This window comes from Tupaia chinensis, unplaced genomic scaffold (genome assembly GCF_000334495.1).
Source record: "Tupaia chinensis unplaced genomic scaffold, TupChi_1.0 Scaffold000418_1, whole genome shotgun sequence".
NCBI classification, from domain to species: domain Eukaryota; kingdom Metazoa; phylum Chordata; class Mammalia; order Scandentia; family Tupaiidae; genus Tupaia; species Tupaia belangeri.
The window spans coordinates 861,273-879,149 of NW_006159923.1; the positions used below are offsets into that span (position 1 = coordinate 861,273).

Genomic DNA, 17,877 nt, shown 5'->3' on the forward strand with positions numbered 1-17,877 from the left:
AGGTTCCCTGTGCGTGCTGTGGGAAACTGCCTCTTCCCCCACAGCCCCACCAACTCAGTGATACCAGTTTTCAGTCGATGAAAACTAGAATCTCAGTGGGTTTTAATTTGAGCTTCTCTTAGCGGGAATGAGAAAGAGCTTTTCCCCCCTATGATTAAGAGCCGTTCTTAGTTCTTGTCCTATGAATCTCGAGCATGAGCAAATTAAAATTTGATCCACCCTGCCAATTGCTCTCCCCAAAACCTGGACAGGTTCGTACGCAAGCCAACAGGGTATACGCATCCCTGTCCCCCACACCCTCCTCTGAGTGATCATTCGTTTCAGGGGCTTTGCTGCCCTGTGCCCCTGTCTGCTCCTTTTGCCACCTAGGGTTCAAGGGCCTTGCTGAGACAAAATCTACCCTTTCCAGACAGCTTCCCTCTACCATGTTTCTTCCTGTGTATGTAGGTTGTTTTTGAGAGAGAAGAAGACCACTAACAGGTCTTGAGGCCGCAGCTCACCCTCAGTTTCAGCCAGGCTATGTCACAGGCATGCGCATTTCGCCCAGCGTGTTCGGGGACCACCTGAAAAGCAAACCCGGGACCTTTCTCATGTAGGTCCAGTTGAGTTATAACTGTACCACCACCTGGCCTTTCTCTTATTTTTGGTTTTTTGTTTGTTTGTTTGTTTTTTCTTTAAGTTTTGCTATAGGATGTATGAACTCACCAGAAAGAGAGCGAAGTCACGGGAGGATAGCCGTGACTCAGTCCCCTGTCCTCTGTTGTACTGTCAGGATTCTGGGCACGTGTGTGCACAAGCCCAGCATGTTCCTCAAGATACAGGGCCCAGGACTCAAACCTCACAGTCAGTCAGGTGGGATCCAGCCACCCTAACCACCATACCACCAGGTGGCCCCACCTGTTGCATTTATAAAAGCCTTCTGTGAGCCAAAATGCCGGTAAGACTCCTTAGCTGAATGCGATCCCTCCCCCAGGAATGCTGGTGCCTTGTTCACAAGAGACAGGGAAATGGTATGATCTCGGAAATGGCACTGTGATGAACTGGTGGCTCCTGGGGAAGAGCTTCACTATGGCATGAGTGGAAGCCTAATCTGGCATTGCTAGGACTTTAGTTAGCTGCGACATAAAATAGCTGGGAAGTGAGGCCAGTAGGTAGTGTGGTGAAGGCACTGCATCCCACATGGCCGACTACAGTTCAAGTCCCGCCTGGACCCAGTGGCCTGAAAAACACCAGATGCATGCGCGTGCCCAAAATCCCAAGAGAAGAGAAAATTATGGCATGGCCCCGGGGGGTGATTTCTTTCTCTCTCACTCTCTCTCTCTCTCTTTCTCTCTCTCTGTGAGCACATGAGCCCTATGGCAATAAATCTTTAAAAGGGAAAGAAAATAGTAGGTAAGTAGGCATTTCCCAGTGGGGAAATTTGGGTGGGCTTCATGGTGGTGACATTTGCTGGACCCTCAAGAACATTGAGCATTCTGCTTAGCAGAGAGAGGACGTAAAGAGAGCTTTGTGACCCTTGAAGCTTTTGACTGTTTTGAGTATAAATTTAAACCAGAACTATGCTACTATCGATGAATTTTCATTAGGAAGTCTCTTGGCATGAATTCTTTGAAGCAGATTTAATTCCTATGTTATGCTGTTAGTCCATTTTCAATTCTTTTCCATTTTTGTAATACTGAAATTATTTTGATTGCATTCACTGCTTTTTCATGTAAATATTTATCCTTTGTCTTCTCCTTACTGACATCACATTCTTGCCAACTGTAGCAGCTGCCAATATAAATTTAATTGCGGCTTTTATTTTCACCGTGTTCAAGTCTCCCAGTCTGATTTCTTAAATTTTGTCCAGATTTGCTTCTCTTTGCAGTTGGTGTCTTCCCACATGCAATTTTAGCCCTTCTCCATTCGGTTAGTTGTTGGTTTATTTCTACTCAGAATATTCATTACGTACTAAATAAAAGACTAGTCGTGGGACCAGCAGATGGTGTAGTGGTTATGTCACTGGACTCCCATGTAGTCAACTGCGGTTCAAGTCTCAGACACAGCGACTTAAAACTCACACCGGGTACATGTACATGTGTGCCCAAAATCCTGAGAGGAGAATGGAGGAGAAGGGATTGTGGCAGGCCATCCCCCCTGGGGGGGGATTTCTCACTTTCTGTCTGTTTTGCAAGCACATGTACCCTATCACAAAAATCTCTCAAAAAAAAAAAAAAATTACTAGTCATATTTCCCTCTTATCTAATCTGTGAGAAAACCAGAAACAGTTCTCTTGAGGTCTAGGACCACTTTAGTGTCACCAGTCTTTAGGTTTTTTCCCCTTTCAGTTTGTTTTTGTTTGTTTGTTTGTTTGGGGGGGTTTTTGGTAGAGGTTTTTGCTTTAGGGCACGTGCACTCACTGGAGAGAGAGACAGTGAGAGGGGAAGTGAGAAATCACCCCACCCCACCCCCGAGGGGATGGCCATGCTGTAATCCCTTCTCCATTCTCCTGCTGGAATCTTGACCACATACGCACATGCACCCAGCATGAGTTTCAGGCCACCAGGTCCGGGACTCGAATTGCGGTCGGCCAAGTGGGAGTCCTGTCATGGAACCACTACACCATCTACTGGCCCCCCTTTCAGTTCTTACACACTGTGACTACCTCCACCATAGTTCTCCCAGGTATGCCACACATACGCCAGTTCTCTGCAGACTGTCCCTAACCGGGTGCAGAGCTCCATGACAAAGGGTGGGATCCAAGCATCGTGCCCCAGGTGAGGGAGTCAGCATCCCTCACAGAGGGAACAGTGAAAGCCGGAAGGCCGAAAAGACGCGGAGTCCCCAGGGCACCTAGTACACCGGAACCGGAGGGATGGAGATGAACGAGCTATCCCACCAGTAACTATGGGGGCCAGGACCTCACCCCCTGCTTTCTGCTCTCCCCTAGAATGCCTCAGACATGCCCGAAACGATCACCAGCCGGGACGCCGCCCGCTTCCCCATCATCGCCAGCTGCACGCTCTTGGGGCTCTACCTCTTTTTCAAAGTAAGTCTACTGCCATCTGTTGTTCATTTGGTTTAAATAGCTTTGTTTTGTTTTGGTTTTCTCCCATTACAGGAACCATGCATGTTCATTTATAGAAAATAGAGCAAAGGAAAATAACTGAATCACTCGTAGACCAGAGATAACACCCAGAGATAACTGCTTCAGTGTTTGGGACCTTCTCCCACCAGTCTTGCTTTTTCCCATGTGGTTTTTTTGTTTGGTTTTCGTGATACAGTTGTTTCGTGGTACTGTTTATGTTGGGATGGGGTGTAGCTTGTGTCTCCGACATACCTCTACCATACTAATCGCCTTTTTTTGTTTAATTTATCGAGGTTTATTTTCCCAATAAAAGTTACACAGGCTCAGTGTTGAAAACCTGGAAAATACAGAAAAGTAAAAAGGGAAAAACAGCAGCCATCCAAAACCCCACTACCAGAGACAGTCACAGTTGCCCTGCGGAGGTGTGTCCTTCCACTGTTTCTCCCCGTGCATGGTTTCTCCACGGCTGTGACCACATGGTGTATTCTGTTTGTAGCTGCTTTTTTCACTTCATACTAATAACATCACGACCATTTCTCATGTTACTGCAAACTCTCCCTAAGCTTTTTTATCTCATTTAACTGTACTGTTTTCTGATTATAAAAGTAACATAATCAGAAAAGTTAAAAGTATATCAGGAGAGCAAAACAAATCCTTCAACACAGGTAGTCACTCTTCATATTTTGGCACAACTCCATTCAGACTTTTAATCATTGTTTTGTTTTGATATGATTTTGGCCATAGGATGCCTAGGTTTGCTGGATTGGGTGAGAGAGAGGGAGAGAGAAATCCTTCCCGGGGGGAGGGGTAACCATTGCCATAGTCCCTTCTCTTCCATTTATCTTCAGATTTTGGGCACACCCACAGGTGCACCAGTGTGATTTTTCAAGCCACTTAGTCCAGGACATGAACTGCTAAGTTGGCCATGTGGGATCCAGCAGCCTTAACCTCCACGCAATCTGCTGGCCCAGTAAGCATATTTTCAGTTTACTGTAGAGTACACATGCTCACACTCTAGCTGGAGAGACAGACAGGGAAAATGAGAAAACATCCCCAAGAGGGCATGGCCATGTCACAGTCCCTTCTCTTGGGATTTTAGGCACACATGCACACACACCTAGCGTGTTTTTCAAGCCACTGTGTCTGGGACAAACTACATATTGGCCATGTGGGATTCAGCTGCCTTAACTACCATGCCACTGCCTGGCCCTCTGGGGTTTTGTTTTGTTTTGTTTTGTTTTGTTTTAATTTTATTTATTCATTCATTTATTTTAATTTGACCAGAGAAACACAGACACAGAGAGAGACAGAGAGAGAGGGAAAGCGAGAAAGCAAGCCACCAGATTCAGGTCTCGAACCGTGGTTGGCTATGTGGGAATGTAGAGCGCCTTCACCACCATGCCACCTGCTGGTCCCGGCCCTCTGTTTTTTTAATAGTAAGTCACAAGCACTTTTTTCTTGGTTGTTGAAAATCATCTAGGATGACTCTACATTTTAAAACACATACATAGTTAAAATTTTTTTCCACCCTAAGGAAAGGTATAGATGAGCCGTGATCCTCTCCCCAGTATAGTTTTTGGTGAATCTGTTATACACTCATCTACGTTTACATTTTTAAAAAAAATTAAGGGAACTAGCAGATGGTGTAATGTGTTGCCGAACTCCCATGTAGTTGACTGCAGTTCGAGTCCTGGACCTAGTGGCTAAGACTCACACTGGGTGCATGTGCTTGTGTGCCCAAAACCCCAAGAGGAGAATGGAAGAGAAAGGATTGCTTCGTGGCCATCCCCCCAGGGGGCTAATTACTCACTTTCTATCTCTCTGTTTTTCTGGTGAGTGCATGTGCCCTGTAGCCAAAAAAAAATCTCTTTTTTAAAAAAAATGTACATATCAAACATACAGTTTTTATCACAGACGTGTTTTTGTATAAACATAGTCAAATCTGGGACCAGGGGATGGCATAGTGTTTAAGGTGCCGGACCCCCACCTCGTCGACCACAGATTGAGTCCCAGATCTGGTGGCCTGAAACTCAGTGCTGGGCACATATGCATGCGTGCCCAAAATCCCAAGAGGAGAATGGAGAAGGGAGTGCAGCATGGCCAACCCCCTGGGAAGTGATTTCTCGCTTTCTATCTCTCTGTCTCTCTCTATCCCTCTGGTGAGCACATATACCCTATAGCAAAAATCTCCCTCAAAAAAAAAAAAAAAAAAGACATGGTCAGATCTACTTCGTTATTTTATAGCTGCTCAAGGTTCTGTCTTATACAGTGTACCCCAGGGTATTTAGGGGTGTCCACTGTTGGATTGTCATGGCAAGACTGCTGTGAACATCACACACACATATTTTGGCACATGCACATATTTTCTTCAGCTGTACCCAGGGTGTAGGTTACAGGTCAAACAGCAAATCCATTCATAATTGGACAGACAACGCCAAATTGCCTTTTAGAGTGATCGTACCGTTTACATTCCCACGAAGAGTTTCAAGTATGCTCAACTTCCCATACACTCAGCTGTGTTGAGTAGCACCAAAATTTTTAGTTTTTACGACTCTGTGAATGAATAAAAAAACTTTTCTTCTTTTAGACAGAGTTTTACTGTGTCATGAGGCTCCTGCTCACTCTCCTGAGGAACTGGGGCTGTAGGCACATGCCACCACGCCTGGCTTTTTAGAGTACAGTGGGAATAGAACCCGGGTCTCACACGTGTCAGCCTGCTCATAGCAGTGTCTGCCTGCATGCACTACCACTGCTGGGTCTCAGAAATAGAAACAGAATGTTTATCACCTATTTCCCATTTCATCACTCTGTCATGGTTGAATCAAAAATCTTTTTGTGGGGATCAGCAGTTAGCGTAATGGCTGTGTTGCTGGACTCCCGTGTAGTCGACTACAATTCGAGTCCCAGAGCTGGTGGCTTAAACTCACACCAGGCACTTGTTTGTGCATGCGTGCCCAAGAACCCAAGAGGAGAATGGAGGAGAAGGGATTGCGGCGTGGCCATCCCCCCCGGGGGGGGGTGATTTCTTGCTTTCTGTCTCTCTGTCTCTCTATGTCTGTCTGGCAAGCACACACACCCTATAGCAAAAAACTCTCAAAAAATATATATATTTTTGGGACCAGCAGTTGGCGTAACGTCTATGTCACTGGATTCCCATGTAATCAACCACAGTTCAAGTCCCGGACCCAGTGGCTTAAATTCACACTGGGCACGTGTGATGTCCCAGATCCCAAGAGGAGAATGGAAGAGAAAGTACTCCAGTGTGGCCATCTCCCCTAGGGTGTGATTTCTCGCTTTCTATCTCTCTGTTTCTCTCTGTCTTTCTGGCAAGTGCATGCCCCCTATCGTGAAAACCTCTCCAAAAATTAAAAAGTTTTTTTTCTTTTTGAGAGCAAGATTTTTGCTATAGGGCGCATACACTCATTGCAGAAACAGAGAAACAGAAAGCAAGAAATCACTCCCCAGGGGAATGGCCACGCCACAGTCCCTTTTCCTCTGTTCTCCTCTCAGGATTTTGGACGCACATGCACTTAGGCCCAAAGTGAGTTTTAATTAAGCTACAAGGTCCAGGACTCAAATCGTGGTCAGCTATGTGAGCGTCCAGCACCTTAAGGACTATACCATCTGGGGCTCCTCAAAAACACACTGGCCCCTCAAAATACTTTTTCTGCGAGAGAGAGTTTTCTATAGGGCACATGCGCTCTTGCCAAAGAGACAGAGACAGAAAGCAAGAAATCACTCCCTTCTCCTCCATTCTCCTGTCAGGATTTTGGAAACGCACGCACATGCTCCCAGCATAAGTTTAAGCAGCCAGGTCTGGGATTCAAACCACCATTGAGTACATGGGAGACCAATGATATAACCATTATGCTATCTGCTGATCCCTAAAAATTAGTCTTTATTGGCTTCAGAATATCCCTACAAGCAGATACACCTCAGTTGAGTTATAGCATCCCCCTCATCTTAAACAGAAAATATTATTCTGAATTTTATTCTTGCAGATAAGAATACATCAAATAACACTGGGTATTCACCCATTTTTTTTTTTCTGGACTCAGATGAAAGGCTGACTCTATGCCATGCTATGCCTTGATCCAGAGCATAGCATCTTCAGTCCATGCCAGGCCCTTCTTGGTTTTCCCACCCTCCTTCACTCATAACACCCATGTCCATCTCTCACCTCCATTTCCCACTCTGCCAGGTGTACCTGCTTGAAATGCATTTGGTTTACGTCCTTAGATGTGTGTGTCTCCGTATGGAATAAATAGTGTTGGTGTATCTGTGCATCTGAGTGAGTCGCGTTTCCCGAAATAGAACTGTGCAGAGCGTCTCCCGGGTTCCCTTTCCTCTCCCCCGTACTTCTGAGATCTCTGCGGCTGGCTGTGCATCTGGCCCAGCACTTCTGACTTTCCTTTGGTCAGGTATTTTTCAAGTCTCTGCTTTGCTAAGTGCCAGGAATACACACCCCATCCTTTGCCTTCAGACATTTTAATATTTTTAGTATTTAGGATTCTTTCCTTAGACTAGATGTCCCAAAAAGGAATTTCTGGCAACAGAGGGTGTGAACGTTTTTATTTAAAGCACAGGCTTCCTGTTGCTCAGCCTGCTGTCTTTGGCCAGGTAAGCCTCAGCCTGCCTTGTGCCAGAAACTCAGAACGCGCCTCTTCCCCAGGCTCTGGAGTGTCCACATGGAGATTTCTGAGAGGCAGCTGCCTAGACAAGCAGCCACCGGACTCTCCTGAGTGCCAGCCTGCTGTTGGGTCCATTGGTTTGTTGAACAGAAAAAGGGCCTGGCACAGTGGCTGTTCCACTCTGCCAGGTGTACCTGCTAGAAATGTTTGGTTTACACGTCCTTAGATGTGTGTCTCCGTATGGAATAAATAGTGTTGGTGTATCTGTGCATCTGAGTGAGTCGCGTTTCCCGAAATAGAACTGTGCAGAGCGTCTCCCGGGTTCCCTTTCCTCTCCCCCGTACTTCTGAGATCTCTGCGGCTGGCTGTGCATCTGGCCCAGCACTTCTGACTTTCCTTTGGTCAGGTATTTTTCAAGTCTCTGCTTTGCTAAGTGCCAGGAATACACACCCCATCCTTTGCCTTCAGACATTTTAATATTTTTAGTATTTAGGATTCTTTCCTTAGACTAGATGTCCCAAAAAGGAATTTCTGGCAACAGAGGGTGTGAACGTTTTTATTTAAAGCACAGGCTTCCTGTTGCTCAGCCTGCTGTCTTTGGCCAGGTAAGCCTCAGCCTGCCTTGTGCCAGAAACTCAGAACGCGCCTCTTCCCCAGGCTCTGGAGTGTCCACATGGAGATTTCTGAGAGGCAGCTGCCTAGACAAGCAGCCACCGGACTCTCCTGAGTGCCAGCCTGCTGTTGGGTCCATTGGTTTGTTGAACAGAAAAAGGGCCTGGCACAGTGGCTGTTTCCTCCCCTTCTTTGGGCTAGAGCATTGGGGTTTGTAACTGCGTTGTATGTTTTTAAACTTCATGTTTTCCTGATGCTTCAGCATCCCCATACACAGGCTCTGAGCAGCCCACCAGGCGACCAGGTGCACCAGTGTGATGAGGCTGGTCCCCATCACAAGGTCCCCATCTTGTCCTCCCCTGGCTGTGACCTAGGGCCATTCAGACGACCAGTAAATCTCTCATGCTATATCTCCCACCCAGACCCCCAGAGGGACTTGCCCAACGGTCCCCTTCTGGGACAGGCAAATATCATAAATCCATTCCCTTCCTCTGCCTCTGAAGACCTAGCCACCTGAGTTTAGAATGGTCCCATGCTTGTCACCGATTGTGTTATAAACAGGGAGTGAGTGTCCCTTGTGGGATCTAAGGATCAGTCTAACCACAGAAATTATGCTGAAAGGCATCTGAAATTGAAGGGTTAATCATTCTCACAGGTCCCAGAGAGGGAAGACAGTGTGCTGCACAGGAGGACATGTGGGAGGAGCTCCCAGGAGTGACTCAGCTGAGCAGGTGGGGCTGGGGGCACTCAGGCAAGTGCCTTTGTTGGGATCAGCATGGAGGACAAAGCAAAAAGCATGAGGGAATTTCTTTGACATGTTTGAATGTCACTAAGTCCAGAAGGGTGACAGGGATTGGCCTCACCACAGTGGTACGCCCGGCCACCTAGACAGATGTTCACAGTGATCTTTGGTGACGTTGAGGCATCAGGAAAATAGGAAGTTCTAAACATCTACAGCACGGCAGTATTTCACAAAATCATAGCCTTTACTTTATTCCACTTCATTTAAAACTGATGGCTTTGAGACAGCTCATAAAAATTAAGTTCAGTGGCCTAAAACAAAGGAAGAAACAAGTGGAGAAAAAAATCTTTTTAAAGATAAAAGGTGGCCCTGAGTGATGACCCTACCCACACCCCTTGCTCTAAAGCCTTGTACTTTTGCCAGAAACGGGCCATAGGTGTGGTTCTAATTCTTCCCCCAAAGCATAAAGAGGAAGGAGAAAAGTGCTTGATTCATTTGCTCCATGCAAATATCAAACCAACTGGAAGCTCAAAAGTGTGGCCCAAGATTTTTCACAAGGGCCAACATGGAAAAAATGCTATGTGAGAGGCATACCACGTCTTCGTAAATAAAACATAACCCATATGCCTACAGAATGCATTCCTAGGTCTTTTTCTTGTGGCATTCACATCATGGACCACTGATTTGCTCATCCTCTCAGTCATCTTGTTTATCAAGTGCCCATGCTGGGTGCTGGATGCTGGGTGCTGGAGATATCTCAGTGAGAAAAAGAGCTGCCACCCCTGCCCACCAGGAGCATCTAGTTCTGTGGTGGAGACTGACCATTCGCCAGTCACAGAGATAACTGTCAAGTTACAGCTCCAAACACAGTGAAGGCAAGGTCCGCAGTGCCTGGAGAGTCTAGAACCAGCCTAGGGTGAACTCAAGCTCCTGCCCAAGGCCCCCGTTCAGACAACAGCACCTCCACTACCTCTCTGCGCAGCCTGAGACTCCGGGTGACACCCTGCCCACTGCTCTCTCTGCCCTCAGACCCAACTCCTCTGTGCATCTTTCCAAACAGCCCTAGGCTCTTCCCACCGCCCATCATTTGCCCTACACCCCCCCGTCCTCCCTCTGCCAGGACCCGTCCTCCCTCTGCCAGGTTAAGTGATGCCCCTCATCACTGGGCTCTCTGTTGCTACTCTTGTCCTGCACTTTTTTCCCACACTGCAGGAAAAGGCTCCTCTCAGGCTGTCAACCCCTGTCATAGCCCTGCCCTCCACTCCAGTACAGCCTGTCCCCTCAGGGAAACCCGAAGGCTTGTCCGTGGCACCGCAGGCACTGCAGGGTCCTGCTCCCTCTCCTTACTCCTTACTTCCTACACACATGAACATGCGCCCACTTCAGGCCCTGTCAGCTGCCTCACCGTCTACCTCAAATGCCCGTCCAATGACCCTCACAGCCTGCTCCCTTATCTCATTTAGGGCCCTACTCCAGCACCCTCTGCCAGAGACTTTCCCTGGCCACCTGCCTAACATAGCAGCTCTCTCCTTCACTCTCGATCCCTTTGCCCTGCCTTGGTTGTCTCCCCTTAGCACCCAGCATCACCTGATGGTGTCTTCCATGTGATTGCTTCTTCGGAGATCGTTTCTCCCTCACTGGCGTGTGAGCTCTGTGAGGGCAGGGAGGGACTGCCTTATTACCTCACAATGCCCTGCACAAATGCCAGGATTTCGGAAAGTTCACAGAAAAATGAAATTAAAATCCAACTGCTTTGGTGCCAAAAGTATTTGAAATCCACGCATAGTTTTCCCATAATATGCATTGTTTCATGAACTTGTTAAAGACCCTCTCAGCAGGCCACCAGTAAACGTGTGCTGAATGACTGGGAGGGTGCTTAGACAGGCAAGGACAGCTTCCCTAGCTGAGAGCTGAAGGATGAACAGGGGCGGCCAAGGGGAAGAGAGAAGAGGGGAGAGCATCCCAGGCAGCAGAAGAACCTGTGCACAAGCCGCCCGTGGTGGGGCTGTCACACAAACAAGGCACTGCTAAAAGGCCAGAGTGACTGCCAAATGTAGAACAGGAGTGAGCGAGTGCGCGAAGCTGAGGACATCTGCAGCCGTCACCACGAGGGTCGGGAAGCCAGTGTGAGGGAGGGCCTTCAGCTCATGAGAGCAGAGGGAAGCTGTGGAGAGTCTATAAGCAGGGGAGTGGTGTGATTAGATGGACGTTTAAACAGATTTCATAACAGCTCTACTTGTGAGTGGCCAGTGTCCCCACAGCAGCATATTGTTCCCTCACCGTTAGAGACCATCACAGTGACCGACTGTACAGACAGTGGAGCAGCACAGCCTTCCCAAGGTCCAGAGTTGGGAACGTTCCACAGTTGGCTTTGGAGCTTTGTGGCAGGACAGTTTTCCATTTCACCTGGGACCAAGAAGTGGCTGTCAGGGCCTGCTGTAATGTCCAGTCATCACTGGGGGAGGAGCAGAGCATGCAGGTGTCTTTTAACTAGCATGCTTGAGCCTTGGTGGCCACTCTTTAGAGCTCACTGGATTTTTGAGCCCGAAGGAGGAAATGTGGAAAGAGGGAGTTTTTTTATAAAGGAGAATTCTGTTTCTGACATGTGAGGGCTCTGTACTTCAGAGTCCCCATCTACAAGGACCCCTGTGCAGAACTCTGAGCACAAATTAACTGCTTATCACCAGATAATGGAGTTACCCAGCATAAACCTACAGAGTCCTTTGGGGGGGTGTGCCTGGGGGCTGAGGTTCCTCCCCTTTTTTTCCCAGAAGGGTGACAGGGATTGGCCTCACCACAGTGGTACGCCCGGCCACCTAGACAGATGTTCACAGTGATCTTTGGTGACGTTGAGGCATCAGGAAAATAGGAAGTTCTAAACATCTACAGCACGGCAGTATTTCACAAAATCATAGCCTTTACTTTATTCCACTTCATTTAAAACTGATGGCTTTGAGACAGCTCATAAAAATTAAGTTCAGTGGCCTAAAACAAAGGAAGAAACAAGTGGAGAAAAAAATCTTTTTAAAGATAAAAGGTGGCCCTGAGTGATGACCCTACCCACACCCCTTGCTCTAAAGCCTTGTACTTTTGCCAGAAACGGGCCATAGGTGTGGTTCTAATTCTTCCCCCAAAGCATAAAGAGGAAGGAGAAAAGTGCTTGATTCATTTGCTCCATGCAAATATCAAACCAACTGGAAGCTCAAAAGTGTGGCCCAAGATTTTTCACAAGGGCCAACATGGAAAAAATGCTATGTGAGAGGCATACCACGTCTTCGTAAATAAAACATAACCCATATGCCTACAGAATGCATTCCTAGGTCTTTTTCTTGTGGCATTCACATCATGGACCACTGATTTGCTCATCCTCTCAGTCATCTTGTTTATCGAGTGCGCATGCTGGGTGCTGGAGATATCTCAGTGAGAAAAAGAGCTGCCACCCCTGCCCACCAGGAGCATCTAGTTCTGTGGTGGAGACTGACCATTCGCCAGTCACAGAGATAACTGTCAAGTTACAGCTCCAAACACAGTGAAGGCAAGGTCCGCAGTGCCTGGAGAGTCTAGAACCAGCCTAGGGTGAACTCAAGCTCCTGCCCAAGGCCCCCGTTCAGACAACAGCACCTCCACTACCTCTCTGCGCAGCCTGAGACTCCGGGTGACACCCTGCCCACTGCTCTCTCTGCCCTCAGACCCAACTCCTCTGTGCATCTTTCCAAACAGCCCTAGGCTCTTCCCACCGCCCATCATTTGCCCTACACCCCCCCGTCCTCCCTCTGCCAGGACCCGTCCTCCCTCTGCCAGGTTAAGTGATGCCCCTCATCACTGGGCTCTCTGTTGCTACTCTTGTCCTGCACGGTCTTCCCACACTGCAGGAAAAGGCTCCTCTCAGGCTGTCAACCCCTGTCATAGCCCTGCCCTCCACTCCAGTACAGCCTGTCCCCTCAGGGAAACCCGAAGGCTTGTCCGTGGCACCGCAGGCACTGCAGGGTCCTGCTCCCTCTCCTTACTCCTTACTTCCTACACACATGAACATGCGCCCACTTCAGGCCCTGTCAGCTGCCTCACCGTCTACCTCAAATGCCCGTCCAATGACCCTCACAGCCTGCTCCCTTATCTCATTTAGGGCCCTACTCCAGCACCCTCTGCCAGAGACTTTCCCTGGCCACCTGCCTAACATAGCAGCTCTCTCCTTCACTCTCGATCCCTTTGCCCTGCCTTGGTTGTCTCCCCTTAGCACCCAGCATCACCTGATGGTGTCTTCCATGTGATTGCTTCTTCGGAGATCGTTTCTCCCTCACTGGCGTGTGAGCTCTGTGAGGGCAGGGAGGGACTGCCTTATTACCTCACAATGCCCTGCACAAATGCCAGGATTTCGGAAAGTTCACAGAAAAATGAAATTAAAATCCAACTGCTTTGGTGCCAAAAGTATTTGAAATCCACGCATAGTTTTCCCATAATATGCATTGTTTCATGAACTTGTTAAAGACCCTCTCAGCAGGCCACCAGTAAACGTGTGCTGAATGACTGGGAGGGTGCTTAGACAGGCAAGGACAGCTTCCCTAGCTGAGAGCTGAAGGATGAACAGGGGCGGCCAAGGGGAAGAGAGAAGAGGGGAGAGCATCCCAGGCAGCAGAAGAACCTGTGCACAAGCCGCCCGTGGTGGGGCTGTCACACAAACAAGGCACTGCTAAAAGGCCAGAGTGACTGCCAAATGTAGAACAGGAGTGAGCGAGTGCGCGAAGCTGAGGACATCTGCAGCCGTCACCACGAGGGTCGGGAAGCCAGTGTGAGGGAGGGCCTTCAGCTCATGAGAGCAGAGGGAAGCTGTGGAGAGTCTATAAGCAGGGGAGTGGTGTGATTAGATGGACGTTTAAACAGATTTCATAACAGCTCTACTTGTGAGTGGCCAGTGTCCCCACAGCAGCATATTGTTCCCTCACCGTTAGAGACCATCACAGTGACCGACTGTACAGACAGTGGAGCAGCACAGCCTTCCCAAGGTCCAGAGTTGGGAACGTTCCACAGTTGGCTTTGGAGCTTTGTGGCAGGACAGTTTTCCATTTCACCTGGGACCAAGAAGTGGCTGTCAGGGCCTGCTGTAATGTCCAGTCATCACTGGGGGAGGAGCAGAGCATGCAGGTGTCTTTTAACTAGCATGCTTGAGCCTTGGTGGCCACTCTTTAGAGCTCACTGGATTTTTGAGCCCGAAGGAGGAAATGTGGAAAGAGGGAGTTTTTTTATAAAGGAGAATTCTGTTTCTGACATGTGAGGGCTCTGTACTTCAGAGTCCCCATCTACAAGGACCCCTGTGCAGAACTCTGAGCACAAATTAACTGCTTATCACCAGATAATGGAGTTACCCAGCATAAACCTACAGAGTCCTTTGGGGGGGTGTGCCTGGGGGCTGAGGTTCCTCCCCTTTTTTTCCCCACAGCTTTAGAAACTAGAAGGTTCCTAGTATTGCCAAAGACTTTTCTTGTCCATCTCCCAAGTCCAGAAGGGTGAGACCAACATACAGAAGAGAAGTGGGGACTCTGGTTTCTTAATGAACACTGACAAGCCTGATTTCCTGTTTCTCTTTTTATTTCTGTCTCAGATCTTCTCCCAGGAGTACATCAACCTCTTGCTGTCCATGTATTTCTTCGTGCTGGGAATCCTGGCCCTGTCCCACACCATCAGGTCAGAAGGCATCTCTCTGCAACATTTGAAGCAGCTTTCTCAGGAGCCAGTGCAGGGTCTCGGATGAGAACGTGACCTGTGGCATCATTCAGAGCCAGGTTTGAATCCTGGCTGTACAACCCCAGGGAATCTTTCCCCTGCGTCACACTAGATGACCTAGGATGAGAACGCTAACCTCTCTGAGCTGCAGTCTCCTTACGGGGAATGCTGAGTGTCTCATGGGTTTTCCCTCCACTGCAGATGTTGGGGAAGCTATCTGTGTCAGTTGTCACAGTACTAAGGTGAGTGACACCGCTGGCACCTGTTGGGTGTCATAGCCTACTGTGTGCCAAGCACTCGGCTGGGCTCCTCACACACGAGCTTTCATCATGGAGGGAGACATCACAGAGAGAATCAGGAGCACAGGCTCCGGAGCGTGACTGCGTGGATTCACACTCTGCCACTAAGAGCTCCACAACCTTGGGCAAGGCAGTTACTCTCAGGCCTGTTTCCTCACAAATGTGGAGGAAAATCATAGTACTTCCTTCTTGGGGTCATGCGGAAAGCACTGCCCAGTGTCTGGCACTAAATGTGTTTACTAACTGCCATCCGTTATTATCATCCGTGCTAACCTTCCAGACACCCCGATGTGGTTACATCTTGCTTTTATTCTCATGTAAGAGTCAGGGAAACTGAAGCTCAGAGAGGTTAAGAAACGTGCTGGAATCGCACAGCTGATAAGCAGTAGAGCCAGGATTCAAACCCAGGTCTGCATGGCCCCAGAGCCCATCCTCTTCCCACTGCCAGCTGGCTTCGATTGCCACATGCTTATGTCAGTTCAGTGGGGATGAGTGATCTAGGCCAATTCTCCACTGTGTTCTGCACTACAGACATTTGGTGTCCTTGTCCTGCCCACCAAATGGAACTTGCACTTCAAGGCCTTCCCCCAGCTTTTGGTGTCAGAAATGCCCCAACCTGTTTCTGTCTTGAGGTGGTAACAGCTTGAGGCTGAGAACCAGTGATAGACTGAGAAGTGGCCAGCGGACAAGGGAAGGTTCCCAGAAGGAAGGAATTCAATTTGAGCTCAGCTTTGAAGGGTAGGAAACCTGGAAGAGGTACAAAGGATGGAGAGGCCAGGCCAGGAGCTGGAAAGTCCATGCACATCAAGGACATAGTTGGGATCTTCCCGGAGAAGTCAAAGAAAAAGCTAGAGAGAAAGAGCAGGATCCGTTCACAAAGGCACTAAAAGCCACGGCGAGTGAAGCCTCATTCCTGTAGGGCCGTGTGGTAATCAAGAGCATGGCCTCAAGAAGCAGGTGGCCGTGGGACCAAGGCCTGGCTCTGCCAGCGCTGTGATTTGTCACTTGAGCTTTCTGAGCATCCAATGAGCTGCTGTCTGTGAGATACCTAGAGCACAGTGCCACGCACACAGCGAGTTGAGCGGCTGGCCCTAGGTTATACGGCTGGAACTTCAACTCTAGTCTTTTGACTGAGTTCAGTGTTGTGTTGTTGCCTACATTTCACCCACAAAATCTCCCTCTAGCTCTTTAGGAGAATGCTACATCACCCCCTGATCCTGAAAAATAAAAGTCCCAGAGAAATGAGTGGCAGGCTCAGTCACCCTTGCTCACAGGACAGACCTGTCCTTTTATGATGGACTGTTGGGGTGAGTGGTCACTTCTGGGCACTGAGACCCCACCTTGCCCATGTTTAGGATCCATCCCCCAACTCTAGCCCAACCTACCCCTGCAACTGCAAGAGGCTTGAGAGCCTCCACTTCTCCCCACAGCCCAACTTTCATCTCAGTGAGAAAACCCACCAGAGCTTCAAAAGCCACCGTTAGGCCATGTGCTGAGGACTGATTATTTTTTTACTTCATCTCAACAGCCCTGTAAGAGAGATCTTATCTCCATCCAAGAAGGGCTGTTTTGAACTTCTTTATTTTTGACACCAAACTTTTTTCTTTTTCCTTTTTGAACAGTAACTGAGGGACGTTGTCCCAGATTTCTCAGACCTCAGCCAAGAAACAATTGTCTGTCTTTTAAACTAATTGATAATTTTTAGCAATAGGTATTATCAAGAGGAAATAAAACCTGCAACACTAAAACTACACATGGTCAAACTTGTTAGTAACTAGAAACTAACAGAAGAATCATTTCCTTAATAAAGTTTAGAGCAATAATTTTGATCTGGGGAAATCAACCCTCATTAAAAATAATGAATGGTATAGGCAGAGGGATGCTCACCGTAAAGGATCAAAGCTGTCCACTGAGAAATGTGATGGGGACCAAAAACAGTTGGACAAATGAAATTGTTACTGTAAGATTCTCATGGAAAAGCACAGAATCCATTGAAAGTAATTTTAATTAAAAGGGGTGGGGTTATAATTTAATCATGCTTTTGCAAAAGTTGATCCAAGAATTAAATTAACTTTTCCTCTTCAATTGAGTTTTTGTACTTTCTCAAGGAAAGTCTACAGTGTTGTTCAAATTTTGATGAGTCGTTTATATCCACATACTTATAGTCAGACCTTCCTCAGGACCCAAACAGCCGGGTCCAGTGGTTCAAGACAGGGACTTTGGGACTCAAAGTTTCTGTAACTACCAAGATTCACAGCCGGTAAGAGCAGAGGGAGTATTTGAGCCCAGATCTGGCTAACTCCACAGCCAGTATTCTTTTCCAGTTTTTGTAAAAGTGAAGGGGAAGGGAGAGTTTAGAGAGAGTAGACTAGCCACGCTCTCCCAAAGGACCTGTGGCCTCCTGAGGACTGGCAGAGGAGAGGTCTGTTGAAAGGCTGTAAAGAGCTGAGCCCCCAGTCATGCCAGCCAGGTCTGAGGTTCTTTTAGGATCCCTTCCACCTCCACTATAGCATCCCCTTGAGTTTCTTTGGAACCAACCACAGCGAGGCGTGTTGGAGGAGGCGGGAACCACCACCTGCCTTCACGTTGTCCAGTCACAAAGACACAAGTCCAAGCCAAATCCTCCCTGCCAAGGGAACCTCAAGTTATTTTTATCACCTCTGACTGGGCTCATGCCCCACCCAGCTGACCTTTAGAGGAAAAAAGGCCCAGAGACCTGAATCTGCCACCCAGGAAGAGAAGACCACATCACCAGTTTCACTGACCTTTGCCTTCTTCCCCCAGGGGAGAAGGGCACTGTGATGTGGT

General features: G+C 48.2%; 1 protein-coding gene across 2 annotated transcripts in view; it reads left to right on the top strand.

Annotated features, from left to right (window-relative positions):
- HM13 (histocompatibility minor 13) overlaps positions 1 to 17,877 on the top strand; it is a 55,488-nt gene that overhangs the window by 8,583 nt on the left and 29,028 nt on the right. For both annotated transcript variants that reach the window (XM_006154716.3, XM_006154717.3), the window contains exons 2-3: positions 2,930 to 3,028; positions 14,649 to 14,731. In XM_006154716.3, coding sequence (XP_006154778.1) covers positions 2,930 to 3,028; positions 14,649 to 14,731 — 182 coding nt within the window. The remainder of the gene's footprint in view (positions 1 to 2,929; positions 3,029 to 14,648; positions 14,732 to 17,877) is intronic.